The sequence below is a fragment of the Opisthocomus hoazin genome, chromosome 10 (genome assembly GCF_030867145.1).
Source record: "Opisthocomus hoazin isolate bOpiHoa1 chromosome 10, bOpiHoa1.hap1, whole genome shotgun sequence".
Classification (NCBI taxonomy): Eukaryota; Metazoa; Chordata; class Aves; order Opisthocomiformes; family Opisthocomidae; genus Opisthocomus; species Opisthocomus hoazin.
This window is the reverse complement of record NC_134423.1, coordinates 28,409,731-28,425,850: the sequence shown is the minus strand read 5'-3', so window position 1 is coordinate 28,425,850 and position 16,120 is coordinate 28,409,731. Positions and strand designations below refer to the sequence as shown.

The window sequence follows — 16,120 nt, the reverse complement described above, 5'->3', positions numbered from 1 at the left end:
GCCATGCCGGGAGCTGCAGAGACCTTTGAAGACGCAGCACCTCAAGCAGACACAGGTGCATGGGCAATGCTCCGCGGTGGCTGACCTTCGTCCTGGGGAGTTGACACGGTTGGGGCAGGCAGGAGAATAAATTTCAACTGCTCCCTTACGCCGGTAATACAAAATGTTCAGATGCGTAAAGGTTACGACAAGCTAGCGTCTGGTAAAGAGGTCAGTCTGCCCTGAAAGCGCTGCAGAAGCCAAAATAAAGTCTAGTCAAGCCTATGCGGAGTACGAGCACTGAGGCAGGGAAAATAGTGAGGCCTCTCTCTCCCCAGTGGTGGCCCCAGAAAGCAGCGGTAAGGCTGCTGTTAAAATTAAAATATGGCTGAGTATTAGGATATTTGCCTTGGGCAGATATATGTTTTGAGAGACCGGGGTCAGCGGCTGTTTTAACCGCGTTGTTTCATCCCTACTGCCACACTTCCGGAATTTTCCACTTAAGCGGCATTTTAAACAGGACGCAGGTATGCTGGTGGCATTCAGCATCACACTCTAGAGGGTAAAACGTGTGTGTGTGTGTGTATTCATGTGTTTCTTTCTGTCCATCTGTCTATCTCAAGGACCATAAACCAGCAGTGGAAAAAGGGGAGGCATGAAGCCCAGTGCAAATGGAGAGGAAGAATGATTGTAGAACCAACAGGACAGAGAAGAAAGTCATTTTCTACCATCAGGGAAGCTCAAGTGATGACAAAATTATTTCTTACACTAACAAAAATGATAGTTTAGACTTTATGTGCAAAAAGAAAGGCGGGGAAAACTTTGCACAAACCCAGACGCACAATATGCATTGAACAGTTTATACCTTATTTTTAAAATGTTTTATTAGTGGCCTCATGTAGGAGACATCACCAAGGATCAGGACCCCAGTGAATTGCTGGGCAATAACAAAAGAACAGTGACTGCTACAGTTTATTGCTGAGCCGTTGGGCAAGAAGCAGCAGGCAGAAGAAGTGGAAATGAGGTCTAAATTGGTGGGAGAATGACCTGACAAAATAAACAAGTCAGAAAAAAATGGAGGGATGGTTTCCCCAAATCTCAGCAAAGATTATAAATGGCCACTGCTTGGGAAGCCTTCTCCTAACAAAACCTTGATGCATTCAGATGGCCTTGGGGAGACTTGGGTCTATAGGAATTTTGCATTTTGACCACCTCATTTAATCCACTGGCTGAAACATTTCCCTTCTGGGCTGGATATTTTTATATCCAGTCAGCTTTACTTTCTTCTGATGAAGTTCCAGCAAAACATTTTTAATCACTTCTCGATCCAAAGAAACACTTAAGCTATTCAAGCTGCATTTAGGATCTGAGTGGTGTTCAGCCGTAGGATGTCAGATCCGGGTCCCCAGTAAATAAAAACTTTTCACCATTCGTATCAACCTCCTTTGTGCAGGTCTATAGGTAAAGGCAAACAGTGTTGACAAGCAAACAGATTTCATCATGAAGCACCTTTGCACATTACCATGAAAATTAACTTTAATTTGTCCAAATTATAGCTCTCTAATTTTGCACATGGTGCATGTAGTACAGTTTGCGTGAGGTTTTCATTGTCAAAGATATGACCATGCTGTGGTTGTACATGTTCGAAAATCCTGACTTCAGTATTTCCACTGCAAATAACAGGACCACTCTTGGACAAAGATGTCAACATACAGGAGCCGAATCTGATTAAAAGTGTGCACTGAAGCTGAGGATGTGTACGCGCATGGCTGGCACTGAAAGCTGACAAACACGTGAAAGGGTAAGGAAAGCTGAACTGTGGGCACAGCTCTCCTCTCAACCTCTTCAGAGTGCAGAGCTACGGGAATCTCGGCATTCACAGAAAAAGGGCTTCTTCCCATGTACCTCCACAGCACAAAAGGTAAAGATGTCCTGGCAGAGTTCAGCCAAATAATTCCAAATTATGAATTTCACATTGGCAGCTCAGGAGGATGGAGAGCGCTGCAAACGCCTCCAGTTCAACGCTGTGCTGTTGTTATTATTATTTTTTTTTTTCGTTTTAAAGGAATCTGCCAGATTCCAGAAACAAACCATGTTATGACACCTATAGGATTGTGTTTATATGAGACTGTAAGCTCTTTGGGGGCACAGCGCATCTTTTTGTCCTCTGCCTGTACGGCATCCTGTACAACGTGCTTGTCTATGACTTGCCCTATTCGTCAAAATAATGAAAGAAAGGCTATTTTACAATAATAAAAGTTCTTTATGACAGCACAATGATAGACACCCAGTTCCCACTTCAGCTCTGTCCTTATGCAACAATACATTAATTTGTAAATAACACACTACATTTTATGCCGCATCAGTGCTGTAATATGCATAGAAAGGACACTTGTTCTGCTCGGTGTCCGGCCCTAGGATTAGGCACAGCTGTACAGAGCAATAGTAAAAATTTACTGGCCACAAAGATCTTTCAGGTCCAGTTCAACCGAGGCCTTGAAAGCCTGTGGGCAGTTGATAAAGTCTCTGATACACACGTGCATGGCAGTCCAGGACGGTTTCGTACATTAACGCCCGGTTGTCCTGCACTGAACCCTGAGCGAGCTGTGCTACCACCCAAAAGGGTCTGCACCCGTGCTTTGACTTACTACTGAGTTACTGACACAGGCCTGGATGCGTGTGGCAGTTCGGCCCCTGTTGTACTCAGCGATGATCTTCCCCCTAACTTCTGTGAGGCAGAACAAAGCCTTCTCACCTTTCCTAAGCGTGCGAGAGCTAACGTGTAACTAAGACAATACTGGACCATTCCGACGAGGCAAATGGTGTACAAACGGATGGAGAAACTACGAGAAGAAAAACATGTACAAGGTTGTGGAAAACACTGTAGCAACGTAACTGGGGGCTGTTTTAATACACGATGTTCAAGAAGAATTTAGGTTTAAATGTGAAAACCTAATTTTGACATTTGCATTAATAACGTGACAGTTGCATATTTCTTAACCTAGCTTTTTTAACTACGTTAGAATAAGGTGGGATATAGCTAATGCTCACAGATGTCTGCTTTCTTCTACTTCGGCATCATTTTGGTATCTCCCCATGCCAAAGCATTGCAACAACGCTGCGATTGCTCAGGACACCCACGTGCCGCGCAGCACGGCTGCTACCAGCCTCGGCGAGGCGGCGGGAACGCGGCCCATGTTTCCCCGATCCCCAAAAAGCCCAAACCTCTTCTGTTCAGCTCACCTGTCTCTCCCCACCTGGGGCCTGGGCAGACAACGCCATGGGGAGCAGCCAGGCAGCGCGCGGGGACCGGACGACACCGGAGGGTTCGCTGGGGCTGGCGCGTGGCGGGGGACACGCTCTGCCGCGGGTTGTCCCCTCAGGTGAGGCCCAACTGCCCCCGCCGAGCAGCACACTGCGGCCCAGAGGAGCAACACCGATTAAATGAGGTAAATAAATACACGGAACACGTCGAAATCAAGGCTACGAGCTTCCCATTCCTCCCAGCTCGGTCCCTTCCTTTTCACATGGGGGTTTTTTTGGTGATTTTTTTCAATTTCTGAAGGGCACGGCGGTGCCCGCCCCGCTCCGCGCCGCCCCGCTCCAGCTTTTGCCTCGCGCCCGCTCGCGCCCCGCCGCCGCCGCCACCTCCGCGCGCGCCGCCGCCGCCGCCTGGGCGAGGGGAGCCCGCGAGGGGGAAGGACGCGGGGGGGGGGGGGGGGGAGGCGGGATGTGAGCGCGCGCCGCTGTGCGAGAGAGGGCGCGTGCGCGCGCGGGAGAGAGCGCGAGGGAGCGCGAGAGGGCGGGCGCGAGCGCCGTCGCCGTGCGGCCGCGGAGGGGAGCAGCGGCGGCGGCGGGCGCGGCGGAGCGGAGCGGGGTGGCGGCGGGGCTCTTGTTTACGGCGCCCGCGCTCCGTCGTGCAACGCGAGCCAGCGCGGAGGAGGAGGAGGAGGAGGAGGAGGAGGAGGAGGAGGATAAGCGGGGGCAGACGCGGCCGCAGCGCGCTGCGAACCCCGCTGCAAGCGAGCGGCGAATTCGTTGTGAGGAGGAGCGGCGGCAGCAGCAGCAGCAGCAGCCCCTTCCCTCCCCGGAGGAAGCGCGGACCCTTCGCGACAAGCTCCTGGGCTTTGACCTTCAGCAAACCGGATCGCCCGCCTCGTCCCCCCCCCCCCGGCTTACACACAGGCAGACGCGCACACCTCCTCCCCGCCCCCCCGCCTTGGGCTGGGCAGCGCGAGGGGAAGGTTTGCAGCGCGCGCACACCCAGAGGAGGAGGAGGAGGAGGAGGAGGAAAGGAGGGGGGAGGAAAGAAAAAAAAAAAAAGGATTTACAAATTCGCTGGGTGGTTTTTGTTGTTGTTGTTGTTGTCGTCGTCCTCCCCCCAGCCCCCGCCCCCGGCGCGATGGCAAGGCGGCTCGGAGGGATGCGAGGAGGAGAGCCGCGGGGGGAAGAGGCGGGGTGCTGAGCTGCTCCGCTCGCCCCGCTGCTGCTTTGTGTCTGTGTCCTGGATTTGTCTTTTTTTTGGGGGGGGGGAGAAGGAGCCTGTGGCAGCGGCGCCGAGGAGAAGAAGAGGAGGAGTGGGGGGGGGGGAAACCCTTTTTTAATTCATTTTCGCCCCATATTCCGCATTTGGAGTCTCCGCAGCCAGCCGGACTTGTGGCGGTGTTGTGGGTGGTGGTTGTGCGTGGGGTGGGTTTGTTTTTAACCCCCCCCCCAGCCCCCCCTTCCCCAGCTGAGCGGGGGGGATCCCGCCAGGGCAGCCCCGCGCCGGGGGACGGAGCAGCCGCTGTTGTTTTGTAATAAGATTGTCTGGGTCGCCCGCCCCCCCCCCTTTCCCTCCTGTGTTTTTCTCCTTTTTTTTTTTTTTTTGTGTGTGTGTCTGTGTCTCTCCGCCTGCGTGCGCGGCGTTTGAAAATGGAGGTTGAAGATGCCGAGCGGCAGCCCCGGCGCGCCTCCCGCCCGCGGCTCCCCCGCGCGATGCGCCGCGGCGGGCAGCGCTGAGGGGAGGCAGCCGGCCGCCCCCCGCCCCGCCGACCGCCGCGCCCCGCGCCCTTCATGCCGCCCGCTCCTCGCGGCCGTCCGCGCATCGCCAGTATCTGGGTGTTTTTTTGGTGTGGCTGCTCCGGAAGATCAACACCCGGGGACCTCAAAAACCCTCCGGTTCGCCGGTCCGAAGGGTCTTGTTTTCCTTCATTTCTTGAGGCAGCGTGGATTGATTTATCCTGCCCCGCTTCTCGTCCGCCTTTTGCCTCCGTCGTTATTTTTAGAGGACGGGGAGAGAGAAGAGAAAGCGAACAATTTTGGACTTTTTTTTTTTTCTTCTTCTTTTCGGAAAGGAGGCTTGTGTCCAATTAAAAAAAAGAGGAATGAAGTCTGGCGCTGGAGGAGGGTCCCTCGCCGTCGTCTGGGGGTTTCTGCTCGCCTTCGCCGCACTTTGTCTGTGGCCAACAAATGGGGAAAGTGAGTACGGTGCGAGTCGGGCCGGGGGGGGGGGGGGGCGGAGAGGGGCCCCCGGGCCGGGGGGGGACCAGCGGAGGGGTTCCCGCGGCGGGCGTGAGGGGCTGCCTGGGGGGGGGGGGGGGTGAGGGCGTCGGCTGCCTGTGTGTGTGGGGTGCGTGTGTGAGGGGGGGGTCTCTGCGTGAACGTGTCTGGGGGGGGGTGTCTGTGTGTGAGGGGGGGGTCCCTGCGTGAACGTGTCTGGGGGGGGGTGTCTGTGTGTGAGGGGGGGGTCCCTGCGTGAACGTGTGGGGGGGATCTGAGTGTGAGGGAGGGTCCCTGGGTGAATGCGTGTGTGTGTGGGGGGAGGATCTGAGTGTGAGGGGGGGTCCCTGCATGAACGTGTCTGGGGGGGGGGATCTGAGTGTGAGGGGAGGTCCCTGCGTGAACGTGTCTGGGGGGGGGGGTCTGTGTGTGAGGGGGGGTCCTTGCGTGAGCGTGTCTGTGAGAGGGGGGATCTGTGTGTGAGGGGGGTCCCTGCGTAAACGTGTCTGGGGGGGGGAAATCTGTGTGTGAGGGGGGCGTCGTCCCTGCGTGAACGTGTGTGTGTGTGGGGGGGTCCTTGCGTGAGCGTGTCTGTGTGAGAGGGGGTCACTACGTGAACGTGGGGGGGGGAATCTGTGTGTGAGGGGGGATGTCTGTGTGTGGGGATCCCTGCGTGAAGGTGTGCGTGATGGTCTGTGCGTGAGGGGGAGTCCCTGTGTAAACGTGCTTGAGGGTGGGGGGTCCCTGCGTGACCGTGCGTGAGGGGCTGCCGGGGCGCGCGCCGTTTCCCGCCGCCGCCCGCGGGGATTACGCGTGTTTTCCTCCTGCTACGCGGCTGCTCCTGCAGCACGTTGAACAGCCCGGGGCTGCACCTCGTCCCCCCCCATCCCTCCCTTCCCCGGGGTGCCTGCCTGGTTCGACACCCGGAGGAGGGGGCCGCGACGCCCGGCCGTCCCCTCCTTTGTGTTTCCCCCACCTGACCCGCGTACGGCCCCCCCCGCAGCCCGGCGCAGTGTTTAGAGCTCTGCAGCCAGGGCTGCGAGCTGCGTAGTAAACACTTGCAGGCTGGGAGGAACTGTGCTTGCTCTCCGCCGGGAAGGAGCTTGATCTTTGTCAATATTTAGAGGCTGTGAGCAATAACCTGCCGTAGCGAGCAGAGAATTCCTGGAAATGAAAGGCAAGGCGCTTATTGCCGCTTTACTGCCGAGGAAGGGTTTCGCTCGCTCTGCTCGGGGTGCGGAATTGCGGTGGCATCCCGCAATCTAAAGGTCGCAGGCTGCTGTTGTTTGTTTGTTTCTTTTTAAAAAACGAATTTCTCGGTTGATACTTCACGTTTGTGCGTAAATAGAAGCGTTTGATGGCCGGATGAGCCATATTGTAAAGGTGATTTTAATTTTTTTTTTTTTCTTCAAAATTCTGTTTTTTAAGCGGCCGCGCTGTCTGGCGTTCGGGGTTGTGCGGTTGCCTTAGCAGCGCCGGGGCTGCGCCCGGAAAAACGCGTGTCGAGGTGCTGCCGGCGGCCGGCTGCCCCGGGTCCCCCCCCCCGCTCCCTCCCGCCGCTTGTCGGCTGCAGAGCGCGGGGTCTGCCCCTCCGCCCTGCCAGGGAGTTGCAGAAACCCCCGGCTCCGTCTTTTGGTGCGTTTCAAACCTGTGATTCCAGCGCAGCGCCCGCCCCTTTCGGGGGGAATGGAGGGGGCTGGGGTGGCTGGCGCTGCCGTGGGTGATTAGGCTGCGATTGATTAGGCAGCGATCATCACCGCCTTCGTCCCCGTGCTGGCCGGTTTTCTGCTGGTGTGTCGGGCTCACGCTGGATTGGGGATCCCTTGCGTGAAATTCGCCTTCCCTTGTTTTCCGGAGTGTGGCTGTGTAGGCAGGGAGATGGTAAATCTGCCTTGGAGCCCGACCATTTTAAAAGCTGCTCCCTCTCCTTCGGCGTCTGCAGAGACAGGGGTGTTTCTTTACTGCATCTTGATGCTTTAATTTCTTGCACTGTGTGTTTCCCAGCTTGCTCCTTGAGCTGCTGTGTGCCTCTCGCTTTCGAAAAGATAGGCGTTGTTGGAGGGAAGGAACGGAGCGATCCCTTTTCTCCGTTTTAGATGCAAAGAATTTAGGAGCTAAAAAAGCTTTTCTAAAAGTAGTAGTTTCAGGTTGAAAAGAAAGGGAGGTCCTTTGGGTGCACGGACAATGAGGCTAACTAAAAAAAAAAAAAGTGAGCAAGAAGCGCATAGATGGAGTCCGTAATGCACGTTGAGTAACGTTGTGTTTCATTAGCCCGTGAATGCCAATTAACTCATTGCAAATGAAGGCCCAGTTTAGGCTTTTGCATTGTAGTGGCAGGGCCAGCTAAGGCTGGAGAGCCGCAGTCTTCCTTCCACAAGTTGAACTTTTTGGCTGGAGCTGTTTTCAAGAGGGAAGATTAATCTCTAAGTTTAAAAACAGAAGCCTGGTGCCCGTCTTCAGGGCAGGGCTTACAAAGGATCGAGTAGCGTGGAGAAACAGAACAGGAGAGGAGGAGGAGGTCTGGTGTATCCTAAAACTGATGGGAGACATGCTTACATATTTCTTATTTTCTTGTCTTACCTGGTGCAGAACACCTTCAAATAAAAATGCTCACCCAGCTCGGTAATAAAATAAGGCAGCAACAGTATTTTAGGATCTTAGGTTTCAGTCCCCTGAAGTGTTTGCGGTTGCCACTTAGGTAAAATGACCCAATTAAGAACCTCCCAAATGAAATATCTTCTTCTGAAGAAGGTCTAGGCGTTTAAGTATGGGAAGGTATGCTGAAAAACTTGTGTTAGCTGAATACCGCCTCTAATCGATCGTCTTTGTAGTTTACAGTTTAATAGCCTTTGTTTTCACGAGTTATTGCTGAAAGAATTTTGCTGTTAGGGGGAAAAATGATCTCCAGAGCAGATGTTTTGCATCTCTTCGTATTCTTCTCTCCCCCCACAATAGTGAAGGAAGATTAATCTTAATTTTTATTTGTTTTTCATATATACTGTGTCATAGCTAAAAGGCACTTCCATTTTCGGTCAAACAAGCAAGGCATTCCTAAATAGGAATACAAAGGAGTTACAACAGGAGGAGAGAGACCCATCCCTTTAATGCTAAATTATATAAAATCTGTTCATGGTTGTATGACAGAAACTGCTTTAAAATGCAGGTAGCTTCAGTGGAAAGCTTGTGATTCAAAACCAGTCAATAAAAAATGCTGAGAATTTCCGGAGTTTTTGTTAGAACGGCACAAAAACAAAAATAAAAAGACCCTTTACTAAGATAAAGTATGTGCTGTTGTAACAGTGCATTTGATGTATGAAGAAAGCTCCAACTGTTGGAGACTGTTTCGTCCTCGGGGTGGGTTTAAGATGAAGCGTAAACACGGTGTTTTCTTCTTCTTCTGCCCTGAGCATGGTGGGGTTTTGATTTTCACCCTTGTGTACATTTACAGAGGGAATGTCTAGAAAGGAATGGGTTAAATGTTTAGAATAAAAATAATGGTTTTAGGTCTTATGATACTTCAGGCTGATAGATATCTTTATGGATCTATTCATGTTAGCTCTGAGCTTTTGTTTGTCTATACAGGCTATATGTTATGTTTCTGATGTTAATAAACAGTAGCTCATGCTGTGTGTTTCATCTCTCTCCCAGGTTGCTTAGTAAAAACCCTCCTGACCTCCGGAGTGTCAGCGTTACACACACCTAGCTTTCACATCAGCGTTTTCATATACGCCTAGTGGTTAGTGAATGTTGTTAAATGGGAGTTGGGTAATTCCTGCTCTAATTGAGGTTGTGAATAGAAAATGCCAGAGCATTTAAGGAATTGGTGTCAGTCAGGTTCACCAGAAAGAGGAGAGGAGGAAAGTGTTCAAGGAGTGATGGTGACTGGAGTCCATGGGAAGGAGTGGTGAGCCAGGCAGTACTTTGACTTTTTTTGATTGTGTTAGATTGTACTTTCGAAGCGTTTCCGTACCAGAACTGGAGCAAAGGCTTGCATGACTCAGAAACTGGAAGGATTAGGAAATGGTAGTGATTTAGCTAACTAATATCAGGCAAAATGTGTTGAGAATGTGAGAAAGCAGAGGAATGGGTGTGGAAAGAAGATGTGTGTTGGAAGTTTCAGTACTGAAATTTGAGAGAAATACTCTGTGGAAAGCGAAGGAAATGGAACTTAGCTCTTAAGCATGTTGTGAGAAGTGAGGAAGGGATGGGGCCGCAGAGAGCGAGAAGACAGTTCAGTTGGTTTAACTTCAGGACAACAGAAGGCACGATTTGTTGGCTTTAACAGGGAAACTGCTCGGATTTGATAAACTATCGTGTTATTTTTTGTAAGCTTTTCCCTGACCATTTGTTCCTTCAAAACTGAATTCTTAAGTATAGTTAAAGCACAGCTCCAGTGACGCTGAGATTGTTTTAATCTTGAAATATGCACGCAAAACCTAGTGTTGAGGAATTTCCACATGATGATTTTTGAGTCTGTCTTCATTGGTAGATAATTAATTTCGATCAGTATGTGTTGCCTTGGGACAAGTTCTTTCAAATCCTGTTTAATTTTCTACTAAACTGGCATTTAGTAAGAAAATCTTGGAGGAGAAGGTTTTCAGTGAGGGGAATTTAATTTCTTTTTTTTTTTTTTTTTAAAGCATCTAACATTTAGAATTAAAATACGTTTCAGGGCTGTAACTGTTAGCTTTAAAGGACAGTTTCAGCTCATGTTTAACTGAAGCTTTTCTTTTCCCAAGTAGTTGTTCTTTTTTTTCTGTTTTTACTCTGAGGTAGATTTTACCAGTGATCGCTGGGAACTATTAACTCAGTGAGACCAGATGAGGCAGTTTTGTTAAATGATTAATTATATTGTGTGTATATTCCATCTGTGCGAATTGTGAGCTACCGCAAACTTCATTGGAGAGAAGTTTGTTTATGGTCCTGAACTTTGAGAGAGAGAGGAAATAATATATGCAGGAAACCTGTTTTTCTCACACTGGATGTTAACTTCATGATCCCACACCGAAAACAACTTACCTAGCTCATCATCTGTAATGGCCCTAAAGTTCACAGCTTACAGAATGCACTGAATTAAATTATTTTTTAAAAATGTAGACCATTTATCTGGATTATCTGTAGTCAAATTAATAAACTTCATGAGCATTATTTTACTTTCTGGAAAAGATGGTGACTGAGAAGCAGTGGCAACTTTCTGAAAATGTTCTTCAAACTTCAGTTTATGAAATTAAATACATTCTTATTTGGATTTTAGTGTAAAGCTTTTCCATTTGGAAATGCTTTGTGATGTTATCAAGTAGCAGCTGTTTTTTATTTATATGTGTGAGTGCACACACAGGAATGGCTAAACTGCAGTTCATTATTGAAAACTTTTGTGTATGTTACTAACTTTAAAAAAAAAAAAGCTATGGTTTGAGTAATTGTCTCGAGAATCTCTTCATTAAAGTTGTTGCAGATTTGTAGTTTCAGTTTATTTCAGATCTTTCTAACCAAGTTGAGCATTTAAGGTTTCTGGGCTTAAGGTTGTAATAGAACGTGCTGCTTTTAAGAGTTCTGTGTTCAGAAAGACTTCAGGAGTGCAGTGATATATTTGAAAGGTAGAAATACTGTTTTAGTATTTTGATATGTTTGACTTGTATAATTTTTCTATCATTGTAAATTATATAGACGGCTTCTTTGTGTAGGTTAGTTCGGTTAGTTTTCATGATTTATGAAAGGCACTTTAGAAAGAATAGTTTTGAAATTTTTTTTTATTCTACAAAAGCAGAACTCGACAAATAGTAGTTGATGAAGACACATTTGTGGTTGTTAGCCAGCCTGTCTCGTGTGTGGTTTTTTTTGCGTTATTTTTTTTTCCCTCTTAGCCAAGTCATGACAGGTACAATCTGGACTGATTTCTGTAGTACTATATTTGTCTTTTTTGTGTCCAGAACTGTCTGAGACAAACTTTGAGCACGAGCAAATGATTAGCAACGTACAGCGTTCATTCATGTGTTTCTGTGCTCTACAGACAGAGCTGTACCAAGTTCTCCAACTCAAAAATAGGCTCTAGTTCCTTTAGGCAGGACTTGTTGTTTTTACTAAGTAAGTTTGGTAATAGTTTCGTTTATTAATTTAGGAGATGCCTTCTGGCAAAACTGGTGTTAGCATGGTGGTGTATTGTGAAGGTTTAACTTGCATTTATCACTTAGAATTTTTAGCCTTTGCAAATGCTATATATGAGCAGTTCCCTTAGGATATCTTTCAAGACACGAGTTAACTATTTGATATGCTCAAGAAGTTGCTGTTGGGGCACAAGATTATTTAAAATGTGCTGGAAAGCAAAATTATTATTTTTTTATTTACAGCTTGATTTGCATGTGACTTGTAAGCTTTAATGTGATATAATTTTATTTATGTATTAAGTTTGAAATATCCGGGTGTGTACATTTCCCGTTACTCTGTTCTTTTCGTGGTAAACTGGGTAGTATGAGCAGAAATAAGCATTGGTATGTTTCAGTGACTCCCCAGACGGGTTTTTGAAGGAGACTGTTGTATTTGAGGTGCCTGGTGAGAAGGGACTTCCCACCCCAATGAAGTACTGAGATTATTCCTCTAGAGGAACAGATCCCCTTGGTAAATATTTTGGTAGAACAGGAAATGTATGCTTTTGTAACAACACAGAGTCAGTTGAATAATAACTTGGAGCAGTAACTCACGTTAGGATTGTCACTGAAGAGAAGTGCTAACTAGGGCTGTGCTTTAAGAACTTTATGCGATGCTGTTGACTTCAAGTGTACATTATACAAATAAGAAACTTTCAAGGCGGGGAAGTAGGTGAACTGCACATGCCTGTGCTTTACTGTAATAGTGTATGTAATAGGTATGTCCTGCTTATGTGAATACTTAGTTTGTGGAGACTTGTGTTTTGGCAAGTCCAATGACCCAGGGAGTTTGTTTGGTGTTACTGAAATAGCTCTGTGACCAGTCACGGTGGCTGTTATCTGCAAACCTCTTACTGGTGCCATTGCATGCTGTAAAGATAGCTCTGTTTACTTGGAAGTGTGAGCATCAACTCTGATCAAAACACTTTCTCTTAACAAGTGGTCTTTTTTGCAGTTCTTTGTTGAACATCCCTTCTCCCTGTGCAGGAGAGCAGTGTCAGAATGTGACAACATCAGGCAAATGCAGAGAATGTTAGACCTCTTAATAACAGAGGTAAACTTTACATGTGTGAGTTTTTTTCCCTGCTGTTGAATGGGTCATGGGTAATTTTTACTGATTGTTTCCAGAAGTTGTATAGTTTTTTTTTTTTTTCCTTCAATATGAACAGTTCACAAGTAAGTATGATACTTATTTAAGTCAGCTACTTAGACAATACTGTCCAAATAGCAAAGGGTTTGATTGGAGGCAGGAAAGAAGAATGTTTTGAAGTTCAGAATGCATGAAATGAATATGTGCTGAAGTAGTCAAAGATCCCTTGTACTTTATCAGAGTGCAGGCTGCTTGAATGAAAGGTACTGTACCTGCTGTTAAGTTTATAAACTTGGTTTATACAGATTACTTTTTAAATTATTCATGATGCTACATTACAAGTACATCTGACAGGTTTAAAATAAATGGCTTGATGGTAAGAGGGAGCATGCATAAATTAGAGCTGGGATAATGTGCTCTTTGAAGTATCTCTTCCATTTGTTACTACTGGAATACAGTAGGTAGCTGCAGCTGAATGTGTGATGCTTGAGTACGGAGTACATCATTATCTTCAAATTGTGTTATAGTGGCAGTTCTTACGTAAGACAGATGAGGTGAAGTGGCGGGGAGAACTAAGGTGCTTGGTTTGTATGAAGTTATATACACATTTCTGTGGAAACACATGGAGTATTTATGGGATGAAACTTCTGAAAGCACAACTGTTGAAAGGGTCTTGCTAGTAGCTGTGCGTTGGTAAGGTTAGGACAGCATCATACTGTTTTATTTACTCTTTTTTTGTTAGCATTGCTGTGGTTTTGTAAGAGGTGTTTTAGCAAGGTGGTGGGAGGTTCTCCCTTACACTTAGTGGGATGCTATATCTGGTTTGCTTACGGATCATGGTACTCTGTTTGAAAAGCCTTCCTGATCCGTATGCACAGGAAAACTTTGCAAGAGCTGAACTGTTCTGTTTGGAAAAGGTTATTGATGGGGCAAGGGGATTCCAGATCTCTTGCATGCAAAAACAGCTTCCCCAAACATCAGTTGACACGGTGCTAGTTTTCCTGATTTTGTAGACAGGCAACTCATTGTATTTGAGAAGCAAGCTCCCAAAGTAGTTTATGGTGGAGGAAAAACCCTAAAATGGTGTGTGATAGAGCAACCCTCAGAAGTAATCAGAAGTTTTTCTGGACGTGGAAGGTCTTCTTGTAGAGATGGATAGTTCAAATTTTAAGTCTTAATCAAATAGGTACAGCATTTTGGAGCAAGGCCTGGTGACAGCTGCTCCTGGAAACAGCCTGTAACTAAACTTTTAAAAGAGAATTGGCGTGTACTTCGGAAGGGCTTTATCCCTGGATGTCACTGGGGTGGTTTCCTCATTATTTGAATTGGCTTCAGTTTAGAGTCATCTCCACACTTTGTCTTTCTACGAATTGTACACTTTGCTTCCCTGCCACTCGTGTCACCTCCCTTTGGGTCCTTCCATGTGACAGTAGTATGTGGCTTGAAAGGCTTAAAAGCACATTGCACGCACCTTGTGGGGGGAGTGAAGGCACTGGCACTGCGCTGCAGGAACGAACACGTATTTGCACTGCCCAGCTGATCTTAGAGTAACATTTGGCTTTAGTGTTGGGGTTGAAATCGCAATGGAAATACCTTGTTTGTGCTATCTCCTGTGCTCTTTGCCAGTGCAGAAATTTTATTGTGGTGTTTTTGTTGCTTTCTCTTGGGGATTTTGATGTGTAGTTAAATTGTTACTGTTGTCTTGTCTAGTCAGATTTCATGTATCCAACTGGGGATTTGGTTTGTTCTCCAAAATACTGATGGAGTTAAATAGTGTGGATTGTTCTTGTTAAGCTTTCAGGTGGCTCTACCTTTCTTTTAGCTGAGAACCAGTGTTGAGAGACACATAACATGATGATGGCACAGACTGTGTTAAGAGTTCACAGACCCACTGGGATGGAGAGGGGAGCCCACTGGAATTGTGATGGTGTCTGGCTGCCATGGCAGGATTTTTAGCTGCTGCTTCTCTCCAGTTGTTCTGTATCCCCAGCAGGTGGAAGCAGCTTGTGGTTCTGTATTGATTGCAGTTAACATCTTCTTTCAGTTTATTGTGGCTGAAGCTTTGTTTTTTTCTGATGTGGATGTACATTTTATTGGTCCCTTGCAAATGCCGTATCCCCCGGGAAGTATGGAGGGAATGAACATCCGGCTGTGTTAAGAGATGCATATAAGTTGCTGTTATTGTGTGCGCGTTGCTCCTCTTCGTTGGACCTGAGAGGTACCGAGACTGGGGGAAGGAAAGTTGCAAACCCGTAGGACATATGACCATTTTTTCTGGGTGGAGGAGGATGCCAAGAGTCGAAGGGTCTGCGAGTCCTGTTGCTCGTGCACCTTGGATATGGAGATTTTGTTGTAAGAAGTTATGGTGGTATTCCCTTGCAGCCCTTCCAGTTGCTACACACCCGTGATGGAGGATGAGTCTGTGCAGTTGTTCCTGTACAAAAGAGCAAAAATGGGGTTAAAGAAAAGCACATTTGTTGTGTCAAACTTGAGACTTGGCTTGGTTTGAGACTGTGACTTGAGCCTGCCTGGATCCAGTCTGGGACTGACTGAAGGTTCTGATTGTTTGTTTCCTTTTTTGTGTGTGTGCTAATAAAATGTTTGTGTCTTTGTCACATTTGAGTAGGCTGACTATGTGGACAAATATTTTCATTCATATTGTGTCTCAACAAGAGGCAAGTAACATGTATTTAATACTTTAATTAGGTTATGAGAGTCCCTTTTAAAATTTGAGCTTCGATGGGTTGTGGTTCTAGAATGTGGCCAGTGTTACCAGTGAATGAACAAAGGTCCTTTCAAGTTGGTTCAGTTGTTATCCTACAGAAATAAGGCACAGACAGAGAAATGCGTTTGAGTGTGTGTGTATGTGGCAGTGGTTCTGGACTGCAGCAGAAACACATGTGAAATGGACATCTGTTTTTACATGGTTTGTGTTTTGTGTATTTCTTTTGCTAGTTCATTGTTTAAATAAACACGTTGCATTAGCTGTAAAGCTTTAGTGCCAAATGCCCACTGATGAGATGTATTAGGGTACTGTTGTTCCCAAGCCATAGTGAGAAACAACAGCTTTACAATTCAATACATTTGAGGAAGATTGCAAAAAGAATTTGGGGTGGATCGCAATCAGCACTTCAAAAGCAATCGCTTTGGAGTAACTCTGCTATAACACAGCACAGCCCATGGAAAAACACTGTCATCTTAACAGATGCAGTGTTATTTTGGAGATTCCACTGTATAAATACATGGACTGTGGTTAAATTGTGATGGCAACAGATGCAATCTTGGTTCTTGATTCTTTCATCTCTTTAATATTTAAAAATATCCCACAAAGTAAAAGGAAAAACAACATCAAGGCTGAAAATACGTCTTCTGTAAATTGTTGGGGCTGTACCTTTTGGGCCTTTTTCGTTTCAGATTCATCCCTGCA

The 16,120-nt window shown here is 47.0% G+C and overlaps 1 protein-coding gene across 2 annotated transcripts in view; it reads left to right on the top strand.

Annotated features, from left to right (window-relative positions):
- Positions 1–5,007: 5,007 nt before the first annotated feature.
- Positions 5,008–16,120, top strand: part of IGF1R (insulin like growth factor 1 receptor) — a 188,824-nt gene continuing 177,711 nt past the window's right edge. For both annotated transcript variants that reach the window (XM_075431314.1, XM_075431313.1), the window contains exon 1: positions 5,008–5,439. In XM_075431314.1, coding sequence (XP_075287429.1) covers positions 5,346–5,439 — 94 coding nt within the window. In that variant the 5' untranslated portion in view covers positions 5,008–5,345. The remainder of the gene's footprint in view (positions 5,440–16,120) is intronic.